At 32.6% G+C, this 26,759-nt stretch overlaps 2 protein-coding genes across 4 annotated transcripts in view; both read left to right on the plus strand.

Moving 5' to 3' along the window:
• Window positions 1-23,200, plus strand: part of FBXO30 (F-box protein 30) — a 46,004-nt gene extending 22,804 nt beyond the window's left edge. The window contains exons 2-4 of one of the 3 annotated variants that reach the window (XM_031937662.1): window positions 3,972-4,075; window positions 13,752-15,810; window positions 17,838-21,781. In XM_031937662.1, the coding sequence (XP_031793522.1) occupies window positions 13,765-15,810; window positions 17,838-18,041 (2,250 nt within the window). In that variant the 5' untranslated portion in view covers window positions 3,972-4,075; window positions 13,752-13,764 and the 3' untranslated portion in view covers window positions 18,042-21,781. Of the gene's footprint in view, window positions 1-3,971; window positions 4,076-13,751; window positions 15,811-17,837 lie in introns of all 3 variants that reach the window. The other 2 variants (XM_031937663.1, XM_031937661.1) reach the window with 2 other exon arrangements.
• The window catches only part of EPM2A (EPM2A glucan phosphatase, laforin), a 250,861-nt gene that overhangs the window by 1,038 nt on the left and 223,064 nt on the right, over window positions 1-26,759 (plus strand). The gene's annotated exons all lie outside the window — the stretch shown is intronic.

Here is a 26,759-nt window from a genome sequence, read left to right on the forward strand (position 1 = left end):
TCTCTTCTCTCTTCTCTCTTCTCTCTTCTCTCTTCTCTTCTCTTCTCTTCTCTTCTCTTCTCTTCTCTTCTCTTCTCTTCTCTTCTCTTCTCTTCTCTTCTCTTCTCTTCTCTTCTCTTCTCTTCTCTTCTCTTCTCTTTCTCTTTCTCTTTCTCTTTCTCTTTCTCTTTCTCTTTCTCTTCTCTTCTCTTCTCTTCTCTTCTCTTCTCTTCTCTTCTCTTCTCTTCTCTTCTCTTCTCTTCTCTTCTCTCTTTCTCTTCTCTTTCTCTTTCTCTTTCTCTTTCTCTTCTCTTCTCTTCTCTTCTCTTCTCTTCTCTTCTCTTCTCTTCTCTTCTCTTCTCTTCTCTTCTCTTCTCTTCTCTTCTCTCTTTCTCCTTCTCCTTCTCCTTCTCCTTCTCCTTCTCCTTCTCCTTCTCCTTCTCCTTCTCCTTCTCCTTCTCTTTCTCTTTCTCCTTCTCTTCTCTTCTCTTCTCTTCTCTTCTCTTCTCTTCTCTTCTCTTCTCTTCTCTTCTCTTCTCTTCTCTTCTCTTTCTCTTCTCTTCTCTTCTCTTCTCTTCTCTTCTCCTTTCCTTCCCTTTCCTTTTTTTTTCTCTTCTCTTGTTCTTATTTTTCACATTATTACATTGAGAGCTGACTACATGGGTGGAGTTAAAGGCATCCATCCTTCTTTGTGTGTATGTATATATACAGACATAGAACAGAGAGTATCCCAGCTAGAATATTTTTTCCTATCATGGTTCTAATCCTGGATGTTTAAATGTCTTTGTATTGAAACTTTTTGCATGAGCTTTTTACCAAGTTAGAATGTTCTATTTTATAAGTCCCCAAACTCGATACTTGGAATAGAATTTATCTTTCTTATGTCAATACAATTCAATATATTGAAAATGAAGTTGTTTATGGGCTTTTTATATATAGGAATACCTCTGGCTACTATACTATCTTTATAAATGCATAGATTAGAACAAAAAGTTTTTTCAATTTTATTCCCCCCCTCCCAATTTAAACTATACTGTCTTTATAAATGCATAGATTAGAACAAAAAGTTTTTTCAATTTTATTCCCCCCCTCCCAATTTAAACTATACTGTCTTTATAAATGCATAGATTAGAACAAAAAGTTTTTTCAATTTTATTCCCCCCCTCCCAATTTAAACTATACTGTCTTTATAAATGCATAGATTAGAACAAAAAGTTTTTTCAATTTTATTCTCCCCCTCCCAATTTAAACTATACTATCTTTATAAATGCATAGATTAGAACCAAAAGTTCCCCCCCTCCCAATTTCAAAATGCAGTCAACTTTCAGAAATACAGGCTAGGGACCTATCTTGAAATGAACACTGATCTTTTCTTGCTTGTAATTTTTTAAAATGTTAATTAATGACTGCATGGTTAATGATACTGCAAAAATGACAATCAACAAGTTAGTAGTTAGGTTGTAAAAATTTGGATTTGCAAAAGAGGGTGGTGAATTTTCAACTTTATTTTAGCTGAGTCACTTTAAGCTTAGTCACTGTTTCTTAATGCTTAGAACTGAAATTGGTAACCCTGAATATTTTGTTAGTTTCTCCCCACCTCTCCTTCATGATTTTGGTTGTAATCCGGTACTTGAAACTGTGAAAATCTATTCTTTGTGTATCAGGGTTTTGGGGTTCCCCCCAGTGTTTTGTTTGGATACTTATATTTTCTGTAGATGATGATTTTCTTTAGCTGCTTTGTTTTTTCCAGAAGTGTTTGTTTTTTATAATGCTTTTTCTGACTCTTTAGGTTTACCTCACTTTACTTCTTCTTAAACTTGATGCATTTATTTTGTCCTCTTTGCTTTCTTACCTGCAAACTCCTATAATTTCTTAGCTTTCTTCAAGGTTCAGTTCTGAAAGAAATCTTTCCTGATTTCTCGATGTTTGGGGATCAGAGATCTCCTGGTACCCCCAATTTACTGTATATTTATTTTGCATATGTTTTGTATTGACTCATAGGTACTTGTATTGCCCCACAGAAGTGCAGTGACTTTCTTTGTATCCCAATTCCAATTTCTTTTTTCACCCCTTGCATTTATTGAGTTAATTAAATATTAGGCAATATTTGACAAATAATAATGGCTAATAATATAGTTTTACAATTTGCAAGGTGTTTGAAGTGTGTTACTTCAGTTGATTCTCTTAGCAATTTTTATGATGGGTATTTTTTCTTTTCCAAATCAGACCAGCATTTTCTTTGATTTTTAGTATGTCCTAGAGTGGCAGCTCCCTTTACCTCTATTGCTGTTGGGCAACTTTAACTCCTCTGCAATTTGTGGTCTAAAGTGTTGTCTGCTGGGTGGGTTAAGAGTTGCCTGGAGGCAGCCTGTGGTTGAGAACTACCTGAAGGCAGTATGGAATAGCTTTGGGGGTGAGGTACCAAAAGTTGCTTTAAGCCTTACCTGAAGGCAGTATGGAATAGCTTTGGGGGTGAGGTACCAAAAGTTGCTTTAAGCCTATGTGGCTGAATTTTGGATTTCCCAACTAAACTATACTATTACTACTTTGTGTCAGCTTCCTTGAAAGTACTTTTATTTTAAGCATATTATGCAAAGTGTTATTTAGTTTTGAAATAAGCTTGAAAAAAATTAGATAAAGTTATTAGATTATATTAGAAATAGAATATAAAAAACTTGATTTTGTGAAGTGAAGACTTCTTTATAATTCTTTTTTTCTTTTTTTTTTTTTTCAAGGCAATTGGGATTAAGAGACTTGCCCAGAGTCACACAGCTCCTACTCTATCCATTGCACCATCTGGCTACCCCTCATTATATTCTTTGAATAGCACTTACCCATATTCTGACAACTGATAAGTTTTAAATACCTAAATTTTTGTTATTCGGTATATTTCTGTTTTAACATCTGATTTGAAGTTTTCTCCTTTTTCTTAATAGAAATTGTTTTTGGCCCAGATTTGTGTTTTAGTTGGTGTAGGTAACTCCCATTAAGAGATACTTTCTACTAATTAAAATCTGTAGCAATTTATAGTTTGAAAGTTGATTAGAGATACTAAGAGATTAAGTGATTTACCTGAAGTCTAGCTAGTTTGTGTGTGAACTGGGTTTTTAAGGCCTTGTAAACCTGAAGCTTCATTTATATCTACTACTTTTTAATGCTTCTCATAGGAAATGATGTAGTGCTAGATTTGGAGTGGGGAGGGGCCTGGGTTCAAATCCTGATTTTGCTGCTTATATCTCTCTGACTTTGGGCAAGTTGCTTATTCTGTGAGCCTCAGTTTCTTCATATCTAAAAAGGAGGAGGGGGTTGAACTTTTGATGGCTTCTAAGATTCATTCCAGCTCTAAATCTCGATTCTAATGAATCTACAATAATATACTTGCTCCTTGAGAAAATTACAAGTAGTTATAACTTTGGGGTTTTGCAAGTATAGAATAAATTACTGATCACCATAATTGATTAAAGAAGTTACATATAAGGAATATATCATAAGTGTAAGGGGGGGAAGGGAGAAAAGGATAACCTTTGAATTTCTTTTGTGTTATTAATTAGGCTATTCTGTTGCAATTTATAAAGCCATGATTTGCTGCATCTTAAACTTTTCTACTAATAATATGCTTTTAGCTTTTTAATGTTATTTTTAAATTTCTTAATGTAAGTATGTACATTCCCATTTGTGACCAAAATCACACATTTTCAAGCTATTAAGGTACAGAATTGGTTTTTAGAATTAAGTTCATTAACTGTCACTGTATCATACCTTAAAGTCTACATACAAAGAAAATGAATGTGACTTTTAAGCATTTCCAAACAGTTGTTCACTATAGGGTTCACAATTGTAAACTTGCGTGTGTTCTTGTCCTTGGGATCAGATGAGTCCGCAAAATTATAATCAAAGTTTCATTGTAGAAATACTTTTTTCTTTAATTATTTTGGCTCTTGAATGGAGAATTTCAACTTCTAAATCTGATAATCTTATGAACAATATATTAGGTGCTTCTTCTACAGTCTTCCTCATGCAACATTGGATGGGAGATCGAAATAAATGCAAAAGAAAATTGCAAAGAAAGCTCTCATCCCACCTCCCATTATAACAAGTAAGTTGGCTTTTATAAATTGATGTCCATAAATTGGATGCATTTGGAGGAGTGATTGTCTTGTCTTTATTCATTCTTCCCCTTCTATATACTCACTTTCCCCTAAACACATATACCTTTTTATCTTGAATCTAACTCCTCCTTGCTTTTTTTTAACTTCTAATCCTTCAATTACATGAGGAACTTGATACCTACAAAAAGACAGACTCTCCACTCCATTAAATTTCTTAATTCCTTGCTGCTTTTGGTTAAATATACATCCAGCTCTTGACTCTTTCCTGAGATTTATTCTCACATCATTTTGAGTTATATGTACTATGGACAGCGAGCTAGAATCGTGAATAGAGTAATCAGGAAAACCTGAATTTAAATCTGGCCTCTGGTAGTTGATAAGCTTTGTGACCCTAGACTTAATCTCTTTGCCTCAATTTCCTCATATGTAAAATGGGGATAATAATAGCACCTACCTTTCATGGTTGTTTTGAGGATCAAATGAAATAATAATTATAAAAACACTTAGCACAGTGCCTGAGAACATGTTAAACACAACTTTTGATGTTACCTATAATCGTTATCATCATTATTTGAAACTTAACATCATTCATATTTAAATTTCTAACTGTGGATGTACATCTAGTGCTTGGTTCTGAAATGTCTTCTATACTTTTTCATGCTGCCCTCATCAGTTCTAGTAAGTTTAATTTTCTCTGTATAGATGGTTCAAATATTTATATATCTAGGCCCAGTTTCCCTCATCAACAGCTGCCTATTAGACATTTCAAACTAGCTGGCCCCAAGATCTCATATTCTTTTATGTTCAAAAATTCCTGCACTTTTATGCACTTCTATCTAGCCAAATTGGTTATCTTACCATTCTTTACACAGGGTATTCTATGTTCGCCTTCACATAGGCTGGTCCTCTATAACTGTCATATATACTTTCATCTCTTTCGTTGTTTAGGAACCTTGCTTCCTTCAAAGAACATAACCCAAATACCAATTTAGAAGTGAGATCTTTGCTTATCTCCTCCTCTGATTTTTAGTCCTTTTTCACTCCTTGAAATCACCTTGTTTTTATTTCTTTTGTATATGACTATATATGAATATTAATCAACAGGCATCCATTGAATGCCAGGCATCAGATACAGGCAAAAATGAAAGTCTCTGCACTCAAGGAACTTAATAGTTTGTTCTGCAGGCAGGAGTTATTAAAGTAGCTGGATGGAGTCCATGCGGGAAGGGTTGGAAGGATGTTTCTGAATTTAGAATTTAGTATTTTGGTAACTATTGAAATATGATTGGTTTCCTTTCAAATCCTATGTATTTTATGAATTTAAAAACATTCTTAGAAGAGTTCCTTAGGCTTGACCAGCCTGTCAAAGGGAGACAGTGATCATCACATGAAAAAAATTAAAGTTTAAAAATGTAAAATCTCTTAATTTCATTAGACTATGAAATCTTTTTAAAGAGATTGTGAATGTTACATATAATTTCATAGGATTCTCAAACTCAACATTAAAGATGGAATTTTAAATATTGTTCTCAGTGTCTTTTAAAATTGGAATTCTTAGAGAAATTTATGGCAGCTTATTTTTGTGGGAAGGGGTTTGTTATTTAGATTTTGCAGTTTTGATAGTTGATATTTTGAAAACATTGTGGTACAAATAGTTAGGAGACTGGAATCCTAGTTTGGGCATTACCTGTAACCGGCTTTGTAACTTGGACTCGAGTCACTTCACTCACCCCTTTGGACCTCAGTTTACTCATCTCTAAAATGAGGGAGGTAGACTTGATTAGGGCTCTTGATTTTTTTTTTTTTTTTATATCAGAGTGAAGGTAGTATGGTGAAACCCTTCTCAAAATAATGTTTTTAAATGCATAAAATAAAATATACATAATTATAAAGTACTTAATTTTCTTGGAACATACTTATTAAGATTTTTTAAAGAAATAATTATATTCAAGGGTAAGAACTTTCATGGACTAAATAATCTCAATTCCTTTTCCAGATCTAGTCTTTGGCTTGGGACTCCATGAATGGTCTTTCCAATGCATAAAATTGCTTCTCTTCCTAAATTCTTTTGCCGATCTTATCTTCCATCCCAATGCTCCAAACTATCAAAATAATCATTTTTCATAGTATGATTTTTAAAATCTCATATTACTTTCACACTTAGTGACACTGAAATAATGGTGTTTTGGAAAGTTAAGGAGACTTTGGTAAGGGATTTATATAACTTTTGAATCTTGTTTTCTAAATTAATGTTTTGTAGTAACTCTTTAATTTAGCTTAAAAATATGCTAGTATTTTTAAAATTTGATTTTGTTGGTATTTCTTAGAATTTCTTTTAAAAGAACATGCTTAGATTAATGTTACATATAGATGACTAATTTATTTAAAAGTAATTAATGATATTTTTGGAATTTCTGTTGATAAAAATTTTGTGCAATTAGCCTGGTTGGGAGACCTATATAGGAATTCTGAAGGTAATGATTTGAAATTATCATTGTTTGAAGGTGCATTTCCTAATTTCATTGGCTCTTTTACAAGGCAAAAAGTAGTAGAGATTGTTTCACTGCGATTTCACCATAGTTTACTTGATTTCAGTGACACTATTTAATGTGTTTCTGTGGTTGAACAGCTTAGACAAATTTGCCATATGTAGCAGCTTCTAATTTACTGCCAAGATAGACTTTTGAATAGGTTGTGGATTTCTCTTTTTAAAAATGACAGAACTAAGAATGTATGCCAGATTTCTCTTGATGATTCCTTAGATAGAAATGTGTTATATCAATTAGTAAGTGAAATCTTTAACAAAATTTGCATCTAAATTTCAAAGAAGTGGTTGACCATCTGAAGATATCTGAAATTTTAAGTTAGCACATAGTATAATTATACATTTATAGTTTGATGTGTACTGTCTGTGAGAGATTTGGCTGCAGTGAAAAGTTGGAATTGGAAATATCTTTTCCCCTTTTTTTAGGTTCATTTTTTTTACTCAAGTAGGCAAAAGTCATATGTTACTAGGTCACTCATTCTATTAAGGGTAGTGTAAGGAGAATACTTTCAAATAGCATTGATTTTTTCCAAAGCATATGGTTTTCATGACCCTGGAAAAAGAAAAACAATTATCTTGATGGCATATTTGGTAGTACATGATTTCTGTCTTGATGCATATACCTTTTCTTCTTTAAATGTTCAAAATAACTTTTGGTAAAATATATGGCAAAATTTTGGGCAGGCAGGTGGCACAATGAATAGAGTGCCAACGACTGGAGTTAGAAAGACTCAAATGTGGCCTGACATACTCACTGGCTGTGTGATCCTGGGCAAGTCACTTAATCTTTTTTGCCTCAGTTCTTCATCTGTAAATTGAGCTAGAGAAGGACATGCCAAACCTAACCTATCTCTAGTATTTCTGCCAAGGAGACCTTGAAATAGGGTCATAAAGAGTTGGACACAACTGAAATGACTTGAACATGGCATTGTGTATAGGGCAGATTTTTGTTGTTAATGTCACTTATTACTGATTTTTCTCTTTCTTTATACTTTTAAAATAGGTTGGTTTATTAGTGATGTCTTCTTAAGTTTTGGATTGACCTTGGTGTCTGGTTATAATAGTGCCAGTGTTAAAGGAATAAAAATTAGAAGTTTGTAGGATTCTCAGAATATCTTAAAACTGTTGTCTTCAGTGATTTTCAGACACAGCATCAATTTGCAGAGTTTTATGTTGAAATATATTGAAATTTATGAAAGTTTTTAAAGCCTCAGCAGGGTGAGTGAGTAATCATTGGAAGAGCTCCCAAGGAAGGTTGTGTAGTTTTCTAGCAATCTTAAAATTGGACAATTAGTTAATATATCACTGCTTAACTTATTGAAGTCATTTATAGATAAACTTTTGTATTAAAATAAAGAAATGATTAATATTGTCAATTATTTACTATGTATGTGCCCAATAATTATTTCTTCATGTCTTTAATATTCTTCAAAGTGGAAATTAAATTCCTAGAATTTTTGATGTGTCAAAGTTTGAATTCTGTTCACTTTCCCATTATTTTTGAAAACAAACTTTTTTGTAACAGTTGTAAGGCATAGGGCTGTTTAGCCACTAATTTTAAACCTTTTGAATTTAGTTAGTATTTATGTTGTGTTCTGACAGGCTTGGTCAGCTGACAAGTGTGTATAGTGACATCAAATGTCCCTACAAATTCTAGGAGCTATGGTCGTCACCTCTTTGGAACTGAATGTATTTTTAGGTTTCTCTCTTAGTAACAGTCAAGCTTATAAAACTTCAGCTTGTCAAATGAACTCAGCCTTGTTGACATTTTAAAACAAGAACACTTACAGCTGTTTTCCTGGTGTCATCATGTAGTTTCCTTTTTTTTCTTTTTTACTAAAGTTTTAAATATCTAACTAAACTTAAGATAGTTATTAATCTGTTGACTTATAATCTTTAACTCACCAATCTCATAATTATATGTGTTTTTTTATCCTTGAAAGTTTTCAAAATATATTTAGCTGTAATTTATACTATGCTTATTAACTAAGTTGTGTTTACATATTCTGCCTATAGCAGTTTATTTATTCAGTTCTTTAATATCACTTTAATGTGAAACTTAAGCTCTGTCATTCCCTTGGCACTGTCGCAATACCATACATAGCATCTGGAAACTACTACTGAATCGAGCAAAACTGTGCCAGTTATATTTTGGATGAAAATTTTTGCATGAGAAAAATCTATATTGATTAGTAACTTTTGAAGGAAATATAAGGAAGGTAGTATGAAGAAATACTTTCAGCAATACCCGAGTTCAGATCCTTTTCTGACACTTTACTATTATAACCTAAGGCAAATCCTTATCTCTATGGGATATTCTTATTCACTATTCCTTTTCACTTCTGAGTAAACTAAGGCTCTATCTCTATGAGCCTTAAGTTTCCTCAGAAATGAAAAGGAATAGTTATACTTGTCCTATCACTGGGTTGTCACTCAAAGGAGATATGTAAAGTGCTTTGTAAACAAGTATAATAATTAATATCACTGAGAGTTTTTGCAAAAATAGATTGATCTCAGTAGTTTTAGTTGGTTTCCCAGAACTAAAATGTTCTTTGAGAATAGAGGCTTGGAAGAATTGGATGTTTTATGTTCACTAAGATCTAAAAGTCAAGAGAGGAAGCAAGGAGAAGAGAACAAGGATGTTTTGTGGGGGTGTTTAATATTTTTTTAACATCTTATTTTTTCCCTAATTACGTGTAAAGATAGTTTTCAACATTTACTTTTTTAAGATTTTGAGTTCCAAATTTTTCTTCCTCTTCCTTCCTTCCCCCCTTCCCAAGACAGCAGGCAGTCTGTTATAGGCTATACATATACAATCATTTTAGGCATTTCTATGTTAGTCATATTGTGAAAGAAGGATCAAAACAAAAAGGAAAAACCACGAGAAAGGGAAAAATCAAAACAATTTCTTAATAGATGAAAATAGTATGCTTTGATCTGCATTCAGACTCCATATTTCTGTCTAGATATGAATGGCTTTTTCCATCAAGTCTTTTGGAATTGTCTTAGATTGCTGTATTACTGAGAAGATTTAATTCAGTCATAATTAGTTATCACACAGTGTTATTGTTACTGTGTACAGTGTTCCTGTTGAGCTATCTTCACTTTGCATTAGTTCATGTAAATCTTTCCAGGCGTTTTTGAAATCTGTCTGATAATCATTTATGTATAGAACAATGGCATTCCATTGCATTCATATTCCACAACTTGTGCAGCCATTCCACAATTGATGGACATCCTCTCAATTACCAGTTCTTTCCCACTACAAAAAAAGTTGTCATTAATGTTTTTCCACATGTGGATCCTTTTCCCCTTTCTTATGATCTCTTTGGGATGCAGTCCTCGCAATGGTAATGGCAATGGCAATGCTTTGGGCAGCATTCAAAATTGCTCTCCAGAATGGTTGGATCGGTTCACAACTCCACCAGCAATGCATTGATGTCTCAAGTTTTTCCATATCCTTGCCAATATTTATTGTTTTCTGTTCCTGTCATTTTAGCCAGTCTGATAGAGATGAGGTAATTTATCAGAGTTGTTTTAATATGTATTTCTCTAATCAATAATGATTTAGAGCATTTTTTTTTTCATATAACTATGAATGGCTTTAATTTCTTTATCTGAAAACTGCAAACATAGTATATAGTATCTTCTATGTTCCGGACACTATGTTGTTAAGTCTGTCTGATTCTAGGCTCAGTGCTCTATCTACTGAAACATCTAAAAGAAACAATTTTTTGCCCAAAAGTTTACAATTTATTTTTTAGTTGTGATTTGTTATAATTTATCACAACTACTTATGAAAAAATCACACACTGCTGATGTACAAGATTCTGAAAAGTAATACATTTGTGATCCCAGACCTGAAGAAGCACAGAGTAAAATTAATAACTTAATGTTTGTGTATTGTGAAGTTTTATAAAGCATTTTTGTGTATACTCTTAGGTGATTCAGTGGATAGAACTCTGGGTTTAAGGTCAAAAAGACTCATCTTCCAGAATTCAAATCTAGCCTCAGACTACTAGCTATTTGACTCTGGACAAATCACTTAATCTTGTTTGCCTGTTTCCCTGTTTGTAAAATGAGCTGGAGAAGGAAAGAACAAACCATTCTAGATTTTTTTGCTAAGAAAAGTCCATGTTGGGTCACAAAGAGTTGGACATGAATAAAATGACTGAATAGCAGTAATAGTGTATTCTTATTTGTTCCCTAGATATTGAATTAGATATATGGTGAATGAATAAGTATTAGCACATTGATATTTTGCTAATTATAAGATAGTTGATCTTTAAGTTCCTATTCTAATCTCATTTTTTTCTTGTTCAGCTTTATTTACTTTGAATTTTGGAGCTAGGAAGGACTTTGATGTGATTTAGCACTGAATCTGAGATGAGAGAATCAAACCTCAGATTTTGACTTTGCTTTGTTCTTTGTCATTTCACTTGGTCTCAGTCTCTTTGTAAAATTAAATGTTTGAACTAGTTAATCTTTATAGTTATACTCAGCATTAAATGCTATAGTCATCTCATTTAAAGAGTAAACTGAGAACTGGAGAAGAAAATAATGTGCCAGGGTTTGTATAGTAAGTTAGTTGGAAATGAAATTAGAACTCAAGTCATCTGACTCTCAATTCAGTATTGTATCTACTATATCAGAACCTTTTTAAGGTAAGGCTGTCTTGATTTAATTCTTACTTTTTCTGTCATTTATTTATGATACAAAACTTATTTATTTTAAAATTCTTGATCTGTTCAGTGTTCAAGTAGAGTGGGGTGGATCAATGTCTGAATGAACAAACATTCATTCTATCCCCAAGTGATTGTGAATTGCAAAATAACCAAAGAAAAAGATATCATTTTATAAGAAATTCTTTGAATATAGGTCACATACAGGTTAAGTTACTTGTGAAGAGAGGGTATGGATTTCATATTCAGTACATATAAAATGCTTTAATATGATAATTTTATATATATATATACATACACATACCATAAATGTTTTTATGAACATTGCTAAGTAGGGCATAATTATTAAATGAAGATCATATTAGTCTTTGAACATTCTAAAATGGAAATTTCTGAAATATTTTCAAAAGCCTAAATCAGGAGTTGACAAACTACTTTATTTAATACTAAACTGCTTATTTTTTTTTTTACAACTGAAAGCTAAGAATAGTTTTTACATTTCGAAGTATAGATTTGTGTGTACAGTGTTGCGCCCTGACCTAGACAATCCTAATTATTTTGTATTGAAGCTCTTTAAAAGATATAACATTTAAGGTAAGTCCAAATGATCCACTAGCAGGTCTTTTAAGTATCTATTGAACTATATAGCCTTAACATTCTCAGTTAATTATGGCTCCTCCGAAAGCCGTAGGCATTGTTATAAAATTATCCTATTTTTATTTTTGACTAAACTTTATTTTATTTTTATATGGTAGAATGATGATAGAAAGATGTTGAAGACAGTAGATAGAAAGTATTTTGTTACATGCAAATATTAAATTGCTTAAGTTATAAGCACTAAATTATATAGACTGATAGGGGTAACTTTGCTAAATTAGGTTGCATTTATGTTTTGTTCACAAAGAGTGTTCTTTCAGTAATCATTTTTGGTGTTCTATATTTATTCATTCCATGTTTCTGCTGTAAATTAGATTTAGTTTTCTGTTTAGAGGAAACCAACTTCATTTGAGAGTTCAGAACTCTTTGTTTCTGAAATATCAGTACTGTTCTGTCCGGCATGCGCTTTTTAACCACATCTTTTTTTCCAGGCACTGTTGTAACCCCTAAACTATAACTCTTTGTTTTAATCAGACTCATTGTAGAGGTGATTATATATTGGGTGGGAGAACCAGAGAGAATCTAATATCTAGGACAAGGGTTTAACATTTTGTGGCAGTCTGGTAAAGCCTAGAGACTCATCTCAAAATAATGTCACAATGCAATAAGATACATAGGATACCAAAGGAGTCAAATTAAAATAGAATTTATCAAGATTTTTTTAAGTTTAAGTTTAAGTTTTTTAAGTTTAAATTTAAGAAGTTTTTAAGTTTTAAGTTTAAGTTTATGGACTTCAAGTTAAGAACTCCAGCTCTATGTTTGAGACTGCAATGCAGAACATTCCATTGTACTTTCTTTTAGATTAGCTAGAAGGAATTGGAAATACTGCACAAGGAAAATGGTAATTGGGAATAGGGAAGGATCATAAGAAGGCCCCTTTCTTTAAAAATATTTTATAATTTGGATCACCCAACTCTTAAAATGCAAGTGAATTGTTATAATCTCATTCATACCTGAGAACAGAGATTCTTAAAACTTTTTTCTACTTGCAACTCTTTTTTTACTCCAGAAATTTTTACATGACTCTGGGTATTTATGTATATACATACAAATCAAACATTTGATGATAGTAAATCATAATTTTACAACCTTCACATTCAAATAGAAAACCATATGTGGGGTCACGCACCACAGTTTAAGAAACTGGGCCTTAGAGTTAATTAATTTAGTTCTAACTCTTTAACTAATATCAATACTCAAAGTAATAAAGTTCTAACTGATGAGTTGGAAGAAGAAATGTTGGCTTGGAGTGGGATAACTTAGAAATCCAAAAAGACAGCATGAGAGTACCAATTATTTTTGAGCTAATTGAAATAAATATGCTCTTTAAGATCCCTTGCCAGCTCTAATTCTTTGAGACTATGAATAAGAATCTCAAATGCTTTTTAAAAAATACAAGGGGGTCCTAGTTACTGTGATTAATGAAACTCCCAAAATGATTGTCTATATTTGGATTTGTACTATTTGATGCTACAATTTTGTAAAATACGTTAATTAGTTCCAGTCCAATGGAAATATGCATTAAAAATTTAAATAGTGCAACCATTTCAGGGATTCATTGTTCACTCTATTCATTATTGAACTAATCGGGGCCTGGATGTGTTGATTATTTGTTTCTGGCAGATGTTTCATTACAGTATTTTATTTTTACATATGCCAGTGTATTTCAGCTCCAAAAAAGTTTGTAATTTGAATTATAAACTATTTCACAAAGCTTTTAAAATATTCATAAACTGACCAGTTACTTTGTTTTTTATCTTGATTCATTTCTACAAATAGAGCCTGATTTGCCATGATGGAAGAGGAACAGCAGAAGCAACATTCACACTGTGTGAATTGTATCAGTAGACGATGCATGGCTCGACCAGAAACTGGAATTTCCTGTGATTTGATTGGTTGTCCATTGGTTTGTGGAGCAGTTTTCCACTCATGCAAAGCTGATGAACATCGAGTATTGTGTCCACTTGAACGAGTGCCTTGTTTAAATAGTGGCTTTGGGTGTCCTTTTACAGTTACCCGAAGTAAAATTGCTGAACATCTAGAAATATGTCCTGCAAGTGTGGTATGCTGTACCATGGAATGGAATAGATGGCCGGTTAGTTATGCAGACCGAAAATCTTATGAAAATCTAAGCAGAGATGTCGATGAAGTGGAACAATTAGACATGGCATTGGCCCTTCAGGACCAAAGGATGCTCTTGGAATCTCTCAAAGTTGCCACTATGATGTCAAAAGCAACTGATAAAATATCAGAATCCAGAGAACAAATTCCAGTTAAATCAAGTGTCCCTGATGTACCACACACTAATGGTTTGGTGTCTGTTGATGGAGAATCTTATGGTGCACTCTACCAAGCTACTGTAGAAACAACTAGAAGTTTGGCTGCTGCATTAGATATCCTAAACACCGCTACACGAGACATTAGTATGTTAAATACGAGGCTGTGTGCTTCTCCAAGTGAAATGGAAGAAGAACAAAATTCTGCAGAAAGCTTGAAGATTAAGACTTCAAAAGATTGTGAATATCCAAATGAAGATGAGATGGGAGCAGTTGGTGGATTTGACCAAAATGTGTCTGGTCAGAATTCTCAGTCTGAACAAAATGGCTCAAATGATTTCTGTTGTGACTTGAATGATAGTTTTGATAGCACTTCTGCTTTCTGTAATGGCTTTCATTTGGATAATATGAATACAGAGGTGATGGACCATAATGAGGATTTTACTAGTGAATCAGATCTATGTAATTTAACAAATGGTGAATGTGCACCTTCTGAGGAAGCTTTGCCAACCAACTCACTTTCAGTAGCAGCACAATTTGAAGAAGGAATACAGTCCAGTACTTTGCCTAATGGAACAGTTCAGCATATCCTCTTACCAGATGACTCCACTGGAGGGGAAGTACTAGAAAATAAAGCAGAACAAGAAGGATTGAGGAATGTGGATGTCCTTTCTTTAATTCGGCCCCAGTCATTTAAATTTTTTTCTGGTTCCTGTTGGTTCAAAGCAAAGGAAGATAAAGCAGTAGATACGGCAGACTTGGAAGTTACTGAGGACCCCATGGGCCTTCAAGGAATAGATTTAATCACAGCTGCTTTGCTGTTTTGTCTAGGAGATTCTCCTGGTGGAAGAGGTATATCTGATAGTCGTTTTGTTGATGTCTGTCACGTTGACTTTGGGACTCAAACTTTTTCACTTCCTTCTGCAATTTTAGCCACAAATACAATGGTTGGGGAAATAGCTTCAGCTTCAGCTTGTGATCATGCCAACCCACAGCTGTCAAATCCAAGTCCTTTTCAGACACTTGGACTGGATTTAGTATTGGAATGTGTGGCAAGATACCAAATCAAGCAACGTTCAATGTTTACATTTGTTTGTGGACAATTATTTAGAAGAAAAGAATTTTCTTCTCATTTTAAGAATGTTCATGGTGACATTCATGCTGGACTCAATGGCTGGATGGAACAGAGATGTCCTTTAGCTTATTATGGGTGTACGTATTCTCAGCGTAGGTTTTGTCCTTCAACACAAGGGGCAAAGATTATACATGATCGTCATTTGAGATCATTTGGGGTTCAGCCATGTGTTTCTACAGTATTAGTAGAGCCTGCTAGAAACTGCTTACTTGGTTTACATAGTGACCATTTAAGTAGTCTTCCTTTTGAGGTCCTACAACATATTGCTGGATTTTTAGATGGTTTTAGTTTATGCCAGTTTTCATGTGTATCACGGCTAATGAGGGATGTGTGTGGCAGTCTGCTTCAGTCCCGTGGAATGGTCATACTTCTCTGGGAAAAAAGGAAATACCCTAATGGACATTCATCATGGCAGATACGAGAAAAGGTTAGTTTTATTCTTTGCTTAAGTTTGACTCTTTTCCTCACCACCACCCTTAATAAAATTAATGGCTTTCATCCAGGATGACTGTTCACTCAGAATTTCTTTGAAATGACAAATGAGACAATTAGAAGAGATGATTTTATAGAGGTGGTTACTTTCCACAATCATGGATTTACATCAGATTTCTTAGTATTGCTATGCTGTAAGCACTTCCATCCTTCATTAGTTTGTCACAACTACTTATTGTGACCATATCATTTTTTCACTTGCTCTCTAGCCTTGGTTCCATTTAAACAAATGCAGTTATGATTTGTTATCTTTTAGAAGACTAGATGAAAATTATCTTATATTTAAAATAGGGTTCCACATTAATCTCAAGGGATTAATTAAAATGTAACCTGGGTAGAAGGAAGTTATACAAAGATATAGCTTTTTACAGTTTTATAGATGTCTCTGCTAATCATATTTTCATATGAATGTATATTTTTGGAGTGGAGTAAAGGAAAGGTATATAGGGCATTCTCTTAGATTATTGCACTGTAAGTATATGACACCTAAGATTTAAATTTTGTATAAAAGATGAGAGTGAGTTAAGGTTATACCTTGAAAGGTTGTTGGGATTTCATTTGGAATTTTAATAAATTCTGTTACTCTTAATTTCTGCTAATTATCAGAATGGCACCATTTTCTACTTTTTATAAAAAGTCATAGTCCAATTTAATATGTTAAAAAACATTTTCATACAATATAGAGATTGAAATGCCTTGATTTGCATGTAAAAAAGAAAGGAACATGCAAGAGACATGTCTGCTTTTACCCTGTTTGTCATAAATAAGAGATCATAATAGAAGGTGAACTCCTTTTAAGTACTTTAGAAGTTCCCTTGCTTATGTTTCCATTTTTTTTGATTGCTTCACTCATAGCTCTAGGGTGACCCTTCTCTTACCTCTATTCTCTGCTTGGGTCTTCCTAGTTCTGTCATTGCTTAGTAGCAGTCTAATATTTTTTCATGATTTGGCCAGGCTAAATTGGAAAAGCTTGCCATTAGAGAATCAGCATTTTGCTGATACATAGTTATGTAAGAAATCATAGCTGAAGTAATTGATAATATGGAATACCTCTCACTGGTTTGGGGATGTTAGAAGTAATGCTATCAGAATTGGAAGATTTTAGTTCTGAACATGCCAGAGCTTTGCTACCATAATGTGAGTGTTTAGACTTACTTGCCCGTTCTAATGAGATATCCATATAACATGAATGAATTTGTGCCTAATAAAATAATGAGAGTTAGGAGAAAATCCTGGAAAAATCCATATTTAATATTTAAAGAAGAATGCTAGTGGGAAAGAAAATAATAGTATAATAAATAGCTAACAAGAAAAATCAACTTACTGAGATAATACAGCACTTCTTTGAGGTTTATAAAACCCTTCATATATATATATATATATGTTCATATATGAGAATATATGTATTCTCATTTGATCATTATAATACCATAGGAGGTAAATTCTATAGATTTTTTTAATAGATGATGAAAATATCCCCTTTTTATAAATGGTGAAAATAGGCTTAGGTGGTTATGTGCCATCCAGGGTTACATAGTTACTGAGAATTCAGACCCAGGTCAGAAATCATATTGAAATGGTTCAATTTTTATATGAGCTATCTGATCTTAAATCCAAGCCAAGGAGTGATATGGCTTACTAAATTATCTAATACCATAAATGTTTATTAAAGTAATTAGTTTGTGCCTAGTTTTATTAGTGTTAATAGTTCTTTTAATTGCTTGGGGGACATAACTACTACAGTCATAAAGTTTGCATTCCAGTAGAGTCACAGCAATGACTATAAATTAGTTGTGAGTTAAATTTAAAAAAATAAACTTTTTTTTTTTTGGGGGGGGGGATCATTAATTGCAAGGTCTTTAATGATTTCTCTCATCAAAGTAGAAATGTGTATATTTAAGATAATATATGTATTATGAATCCTTATAATCAAATTGAATCTGAAGTCCAGTTTTCTTTCAGGTATGGAGATTCAGTACTGCATTTTGTTCTGTGAATGAGTGGAAATTTGCTGACATCCTTAGCATGGCCGACCACTTGAAGAAATGCAGTTATAATATTGTAGAGAGAAGGGAAGAAGCTATTCCATTACCATGTATGTGTGTAACACGGGAACTCACTAAAGAAGGACGATCACTACGCTCAGTCTTGAAACCTGTACTTTAAATGATAGTTACTCCTTTTGCGCACATACAATCACACCCACTATCACCTCTGTGTAATATGTGACACTTTATTAATGTACTAAAGATAATGTCTAGCAAAATCTTCTGTCACTATGTATATAATGTTTTGAAGTGACATTTATTTTTTATAAAATAAGTACAATTTAGTTGAAACAATTTGCCTTAATGTTTAAAACTTTTGAAACTTGCTGGACAGGATAGTTTTTTCTAACTTATGTTGGTCATATTTTTGTTGAATTGATATTTAGAATTAGTATTTTTAATGTGTGCATATTTCAGATAACAAATTTTTTGAGTTTGATATACTAACAAGATCCTGACCAAATGATTTTGTACTTGTTTTCTGCAAGGTGTGACTCTTTGCATTCAAAAACTGAAACAATTAAGTTTGCAATATATATTTTAGATTTTAAAATAACTAAGCTATTTTAGTACTGCCATAAAAATTCTGCGGCATTCTTGTTCTAAGTACTTTCCTTTTACAATTGTTGACATATAGGTGACCTAGAATGTATTGTTTAGAAAGCAGTGTGTGTTAAGCAGTGTGATTGAAACATTTATTGTTTCTTTAAAATACTCAAAGGTTAATTACTTTTGTGTATTTTTGAGAGTCGCACAGAAAGCAAAACTATTTCTACCTATTTTTGTTATAGCTAACACCAAACTTCATGGAAATATGTAATAGTAACAAGTTAAAGTAAAATCATAAAAGATGAATGCTTAAAAATCTTTGCATATGCATTTACTTTAACTCGAATCTGTTTGTGATGTTACTTATTTTGCTAGATATTGATAAAGTTTTAAGAGAGGTGGGTATATTGCTTCTCAGCCTTTTTGGGCTAAGATCAAGTGAAGAAAGGTGGGGAAATATATACCTCATTTTAGGTTGTGAACTAGAACTATCAAATGCACAAATTTTAAATATTCAAAGGGCTTAACTTATACATTTTTATGGGCCTTAAAAAGCATTCTGTTTTTTACTTTGGTCAAAAAATGCCACTGTATGTTCTAAGGGGCATCTTGAAATATCAGTAAATAGTATATTGTCTTCATAAGATGACAGCCCATTAACTACATAAATTCATCTTAAGCCATTCTCACCCACCTTTAAAAACACTACCAGACAGTTTCCATACAGTCTTCCATAACGGGAAATGAGAATGATATTTTTGGATACAAATCAAGTAGTGTTAAGTAATATATCCCATGAACATCACACTTGGAGTATTTCATTATATCAGCTTTCTGTGGATTGTGGTTGATGACTAATGCCACTATTTAGAATAAGAATGAGTGGATAAGCATTTGAGAGCATTAAACTGGAAAGATGGTGACACATTTACTCTTAAATTTGGAGGGAAGAGGAGATGGAAGGACACAAATTTCTGGCATTTTATTAATAGTGCCAGAATAATGGTAATTTGCCATCTTTACACCTATAAATTCTGAAACACTAATGGATCCTTTTTCGTCTCCTTTCCTATGTCAGATCCTGGGTGAGCTATATTATTACTAAGTTCTTTCTTTGTTTCCATGTATGGCAATCAGGCCGGGCAGAAGCATTCCTTGGCCACTGGAAAGGAGTTCTGTAACAGTTAAGAATTGTTTTTACTGAATCAGGCCCTTATTGCAGTTGATAATATCATAGAACTGAAGAACAATCAACTCTTTCTTTGCCAGTAATTTTAAAGTAGTACACTCATTTCTCATTGCCTATACCTGATTTGTCATATGTGAGATGTTGAGTTGCATAAACAAATATTAAGTTTTAATGGGAAATCAGAAATGAAAGTAATAGATAATAAAATTCTGCCATGTAAAATATTGTAGATGTGGAAAAGTGTGTATGTAATTAGGATAACAGAAGCATTCATTTTCCTTTGATTTTTGTCATGGTACGAATTTAGACTGTGGTCATAACCTCTTGTGTTGATGTAGATTCCCAAGGTACGTTTTCTATCTCATAACATCTCCATTGTCACATATCTCTAGTAGCATTTTTGTTTGTTTGTGTGATACACCGTATTTCCATGTTATATAATTTGGTTTTGTTATATTGTTGAAATTCTAATAAAATTAATGTTTGTTCCCCTTTATGTGGCTCAATAACTTTTCAGAAATCAGAACAATATAAATTTTTTTTATTTGAGGCAATTTGGAATTTATCATAATTAAGCATCATGTACTGTGCTTTTGTATATCATCTGCATGCTGTCCAATTTATTTCACTTTTCCTAGGCTTCCTGGATTGTTCTATGCAAAAGCCTTTTTTGTATTCCTTTCCCCTCCCTTGTTCCTAGATTTGGGTATGCAAAGGGTAGAGAGCTAGTGGCAAGATTATTTTCCCAAACTCTGATGATGATAAGGGACCTAACCTTATTCTATGCAAAACCTTTTTGTAACTGTTGTTTGACCTAATGCCTATTTTTTTTTTATTTTGTTGATTTGAAAAGTATCTTTTAAAAGGAGGCTCATCAAAAATCTTTTAAATTCAAAATTCATTATCAGCTTGTGTTCTTTTTAAAGGCTGCTTCCTTTTGTCCTACCTTACTATTTATCCTACTACCTACCTGAGATTCTGTGAAAACTTGGGTCTGACTATCCACTATTTTGCAATACTACTGGTAATACTTTTTTTTCTACTAGCATAGGGAGTTGCAAGTTAATATGATAGGGATTTATTAGACTAAAATAAGAAAGTCAAAATACAGTATAGTGCAGGACAGCACTTTGTAATTGCCTCAGCAGTTTAAGCCCATGTGACTGTGAATTATATTCCTGTGCATTTTTGTAGCTAATAGCCCTATTTAATTAAAATGAAATTATTTCCATGACACAAAATGTATTTTGACTTTAGTGTATACTTCACTAATTAATTTCTCCTTTGGAGAAAAAATTGCTGTATAATTTTTCTAATTTGTTGATGCTCTGTGAATGTTGTATCACCTAAAATTTTACTTGCTATTTGTTTCTAGTATGGAGATGCCACCTCTCAAAATTTTAGCATAAATCAGAATTACAGAAGCTACCAAGAGATTGGATTAATAGCCTTAAAAAAAGAGCAAAAATGACCATGTGAATTAAAGAAAAAGATTCTTGGTATCTTATTAATCTAGAGACTTAATGTGAGGGACTTTATGAAAATTTAGACTTTATTGACATCTTTAGTAAGATAGACTTTTTATATCTTGGGCCTTTTGCACAACTGGTTCTTTTTTTTTTTTTCTGTTTTAATTAAATTTGAAACTAAAAGAGACCACTAATTTTCAAATATCAAAGACTTAGATGAAGTTTTCTGTTCCTTTGAAATACAATACAAAATGAGTAAGACATGAGAGTGTAAGAAACAATTTGTAAACAAACTGAATTAAATGCATTAGTTAGTATCATTTAGATTGACCCTTTACCTAAAGTCTTTTATGAAATTAAAATTAGCTGTGCAAGGATTTCAGGTTGGTTCAATTATCTACAGTTTTCTTTTACTTAATACAAGGATCTGGTGATTGAAAATAAAATAAATAGAAGCAAACCTTTTTCTATCATTATGACAGAATTATTCATAGGTAAAATTAAGTGAATGAAAATTCTAATGCCATATGATGCCAAACTCAACTATAGCTGTGACTACCTTTGTGTTTGGATGCTTATCTCTGACGATAAAACCTGATTTTCACCACCCATTATCTAAACCTAGAACATAATGGAATATTAATTAGTTTTGAACATGTTCTAGCATATTAGAAAAATTGTGCGCAAAATTATTAATAGTTATGGTTACTTCTTAGAATGTTACACATTTACAGCTTGATTTAAATGTGAATGCAAGCTGTCTTTGTAAAGACAAAATCATTGATTCGTTTAAAATATGAGCAATTTACATAATGATAATTTTCCTTTTTGAGTCACCATTCAATTGCTTGTAGTAACATCCAGGTATTTAGAAACTCCAAATAGTTTATAGGTTCTTTATAAACATTGCAGTTTTTATAGATGTGAAAATAAGTTCCCAAAGATGGTTGGAAATTGAATGAACAGATTAGAAAGTAATATGCAATCTGACAAGTGGCTCATTTCTCTTTTATGGTACAGGTAGAGTTGGACTTTTATGGTAACTAGGGAGACCTAGTTACAGGTGTGGGGAATTTGTCGGCAATGGATGTTTTTTGCTTTAAATTTGGTCTCAAGAACCAATAGATAGGGAAGAAAAATTAAGAAAGCAGACTTGTTTCTTGCTATTGGGAAAAAAAAAAAAAAAAGGTGGTTTATGGTAAGTGTAACATGCTGGTTACTGAAACCCTTATGTATTCATTATAAGCTTTGGGACATTTGACAGGTTTTTTTCAGTTACTTTATTATAATATCCTAAACGTGAAAAACTTTATAAACTGCTATGTATGACCTCATGTTGTATGGGCCAAGACTGCCTCACAAATCTTAATTTGTTTATTCCTGTTACTAGTTTCTTCCTTTGTTTTTATATTCATTTACCCTTCAGGTACACAAAAGAAAGTGTAAAATTATGCTTTTTATCCCTTCTTACCCCCAACCCTTTTTTTAATATAAGTAGGTTTTCAGGAAAACTCTACATCATTAGTTACTGAGATGTTTCAAAGTGAATAAGCATTTATATAGCTTTATATGTTTGCTATGGAAGATGATTTTTTATTAATAGAGTAATGAACCAAGGAATAGGTTATTAGGGAGAGCTAGTAAATATCTTTTATGTGTAAACCCTCATTAAATTGGAATTTGTTACATTTTCTACATGCTAGGTGGAAGTGTTGTTTTGTTTTTGCATTAATTAGGAAGGTGTTTTCTACAAAAGTTGATATGGATATAAAGGAGGAAAAATGTAGAACCTGTTCATAAACTACTTTCATCATATGTGCTTGTAAAGAATGAATGCAAATTATTCTCACCTATATATACCAAAAATTATCTAAAACAGGGTTGTAGTTCTCCATGTATTTTAAGAAAAATGTCATTTTATGATTTAAGTTCCATAACTCAACCTTTTAATAGTGTTGATCTGACCCAGCCCCACTGAAGGCAACATACTATAAGGTTTTACTGTATGCTTAAATACCTGGAGTCTTTTCAAGAAATCCTTTAAAACAGAGTAATGGGGGGGGGGGGGGGGGGGGGGAGGAGAAGAAGGAGAGGAAGTTGGTCTTAAGACCACAGAGAACTGATAAGATGGACTTAGAATTCACCTATTGGTTTTTTTTTTTTTTTTTTTAGCAAACAATTAGGATAGTATAAATGTATAATTTCTTATTTACAGAGGTGTCAACTTAAAACTATTAGCAATCATTTCTTACCTTTCTCAATGTAGTTACTACCAGAATAGGCTTTTTATGTGCCCCTCCCTCTCTTTTCTGTGTTTCTTCTCTTCTAGTTGCCATTTGTCTAAAGGTTACCTTATGGAACTGAGGTCTTTACATCATTTTTGCCTATCAACTACTTGATAATATGATCAAAAACTCAACATGATAGCAGCAGGGACCTTTGGCAATTAAACTCTCAGCCCTGATTTTCTAGTGCTGGCCTGACTAAAATTTCTATCTGGAGTTTAATAGGACTTTTCAAACTTTATAAGGAATACACAGGCATATCTAGCACTGATTCATTTTGCTCAAGTTATCTTTATATCTTCTTAAATCAGAATTCATGCTCAGGTCCATTAAAAAAAAAACCTTAAATTTAGAGAAGCTGATAGAGCAAAACAATTTGAAAAAACATTTGCCTACTGTTGAAAAGTCATCAGTTTTATTATGAAAACCATCTTAGACACTAAGCTTAAGCAGATTTCTTTTGATATTTGCCAAATGAGGTGCTAATTTATAATTATTTTGTTAGCTTTGCTATGTAGAAGAAAACAGGTAAAGGGGGAAACTAATGAAAGAATCTTATTTTCTTAGAACATGCCTATGGTTTTGTTATGATTGTAGTGGCATATTCACATATGATGTATACTTAAATGCTTAAGAACTTGAAAATTCACTCATGGCTTTATTATATGCAGTTTTCAAAATTTGTGGAAGTTATATTACATGATGGTTAGGAATTTAATCAGTATTTGAGTTACAAAAAGCAACGCACTGCATCACTATATTCAGCTTATTTATTCATCTTTTTATTTCTTAACATGAAAGGGTAGTATGACAAAGGTGCAATATTCCTAGTTATTTTTTTTAAATTAAATTGAAGCTTACAACATTATTCAAGTCAAAATTTAGATTTTTTTTAGATAGTAATTTAACAACTTGATTTATATGTTATATATTTTTTCTTTTAGTTCTAATACTTCACAAAAATATTGCTTTGGACAGCATTAGATGAGGTAATTCAGTTCTCTGCATTTCATGTAGCTGGTAGTTAATAGCTTGTTTTTATCAATGCTCATTTTACACCTTTTTTTGCATGTTACTTTTTCTTATGCCACATCTCTCAATCAAACTTAAAAAACTGATTTTTTAAAATGCTTTTTTTAAAAATGTAATTTTCAGAGTTTTACAGTTTTGTACTTTTGTGTTCTTTTTAAAGTAGCAAATTCAAATGTTATAGGATAGGATCGCTTTAATAAATTGAATTTAATGTATACCTTTCTTTTTATTCTTTTGTATTTTCTTAATATACTGCCATCTGTGTGAACTATTTGTGTCCAACAAAAGCAGAAAACTCCAAAGAAAATTATCATGCCCTGAGAATACAAAATAAATTGTAATCATGTATTTGTTAAGCTTTTACCATGGGACAGGAGCAAGAGCTACAAACACAAAGAAAACCAAGAATAATGTTTGCTATTCCATTAAGAAGGGGCAGTTCAAGTCACTATATTTTGGAGCAGAAAGTTATTGTTCTGGAACTGGGAGCTTAATCTGAATTGAATTCACTTTGGAAATTCTAATTTATAAAAGTGCATATGATGCCTTTCACAAAGAAGTAATCTAAAGTTTAGAACCTTGAAGATACTCCATTAAATGCAAGTAATGTGATCCTTTATTCAGAAGCTGCTACAGCCTTATCCCTTCTGATTGCAGAATGGTAGGCTATAGAGGGAAAAGTGGAAAAGTTTGCCTAATTATGTGACAAAATTTTATAATAGTTGTTATGAATTCTCAGTCTTTAGAAGAGAGAAGTTTTCAGAAATTCAGGTTGAAAAATATATATTCTCTATTACTTAGCAGTGGCTACTAATTGTAAAAAGAAACAGGATCTATAGGATATATTTCCTAAAAGAAAGCGTATATATTTTTGACCCTTCTAAAACTCCACCTTTGCCTGAGAAATTCCTGAATCAGAAGACTGAAAGATAACCCATTTATATATACTTTGACCCACTCTTCCTCTGTATCTACTTTTTTCCCTCATCTTTAATCTCTTCCTCATTCCTTCCATCTCTTGACATTTAATCCAGACCTGACATGTCCCTAAGTTCTTAACATTCCTGTTGGCAATCCTTTTTCTACTTTCTCCCTCCCTTCTTAATTTGGGACCTGATAGAAGATAACTAGATTGATCAAGAGGAAGTGAATGAGAGCAACAGATTTGAGATTTTCTCTGTTCCTAATTAGAATCACTTAGCTAACTAATTCCCATTCTCTTTATTCTACATTTAAAAAGAAAAAAAGCTGGAAATGCAAATTGATAATGTGTCCTAGCAACTTCAGCAAGAAATCACCAGGTTACCTCCAAAGTTCACAAATTATGACACTTTTACATATTGTCACTATTGTGTGGAAAAGGTGAAGAATTTACAGATCAAGCACATATTGATCAGTGACTGTTGGCTAAATTAATTGAAGCCTTAAGGCCTCTGTTCTGGCTTCTCCGGAGTCACACGATTTTAGATAAGGCCTGGACTGCATTCCATTGCCCAAAGAAGGGATTAAAAAGTGGCCAAGAAGCTCTACATCATCTTATCTACTGCATTCCACTGACCAAATAGAGGAATAGAGACTTATGTAACCAATCACAACATATAGAGGGTGGGATTTGGGGGGTTCTTTGTCTGAAATGTATAAAAACTATGACCACTCTCAAGGGAGTGACCCTCCTGCTATGAAATTCGGCTCACAGAACAGGATGGTCCGCTTCTCGACATTCTAATATTCTACTTTCTATGAGTGATCTCTGAGTAGTCAATGTTGGTAGGTGTCTTTGTCCCAAACACTATCACAGCCTCATTTTTTCCCCAGTAAAAAAAAAAAATATATATATATATATATATATATATATATATATTTTAAATCACTTTTTATTTATAAGATATATGCATAATTTTTCAGCATTGACAGTTGCAAAACCTTTTGTTACAACTTTTCCCCTCCTTCCCCTCCCCCCTCCCCCAGATGGCAGGTTAAATACATGTTAAATACATGTTAAAATGTTAAATTATAAGTTAAGTACAATATATGTATACATGTCCATACAGTTATTTTGCTGTACAAAAAGAATCAGATTTTGAAATAGTGTACAATTAGCCTGTGAAGGAAATCAAAAATGTAGGCAGACAAAAATAGAGGGATTGGGAATTCTATGTTCATAGTCATCTCCCAGAGTTCTTTCACTGAGTGTATTGGGTTCAATTCATTACTGCTCTGTTGGAATTGATTTAGTTCATCTCATTGTTGAAGAGACCCATGTCCATCAGAATTGATCATCATATAGTGTTGTTGTTGAAGTATATGATTAT

The sequence above is a fragment of the Sarcophilus harrisii genome, chromosome 4 (assembly GCF_902635505.1).
Source record: "Sarcophilus harrisii chromosome 4, mSarHar1.11, whole genome shotgun sequence".
In the NCBI taxonomy this organism is placed as follows: Eukaryota; Metazoa; Chordata; class Mammalia; order Dasyuromorphia; family Dasyuridae; genus Sarcophilus; species Sarcophilus harrisii.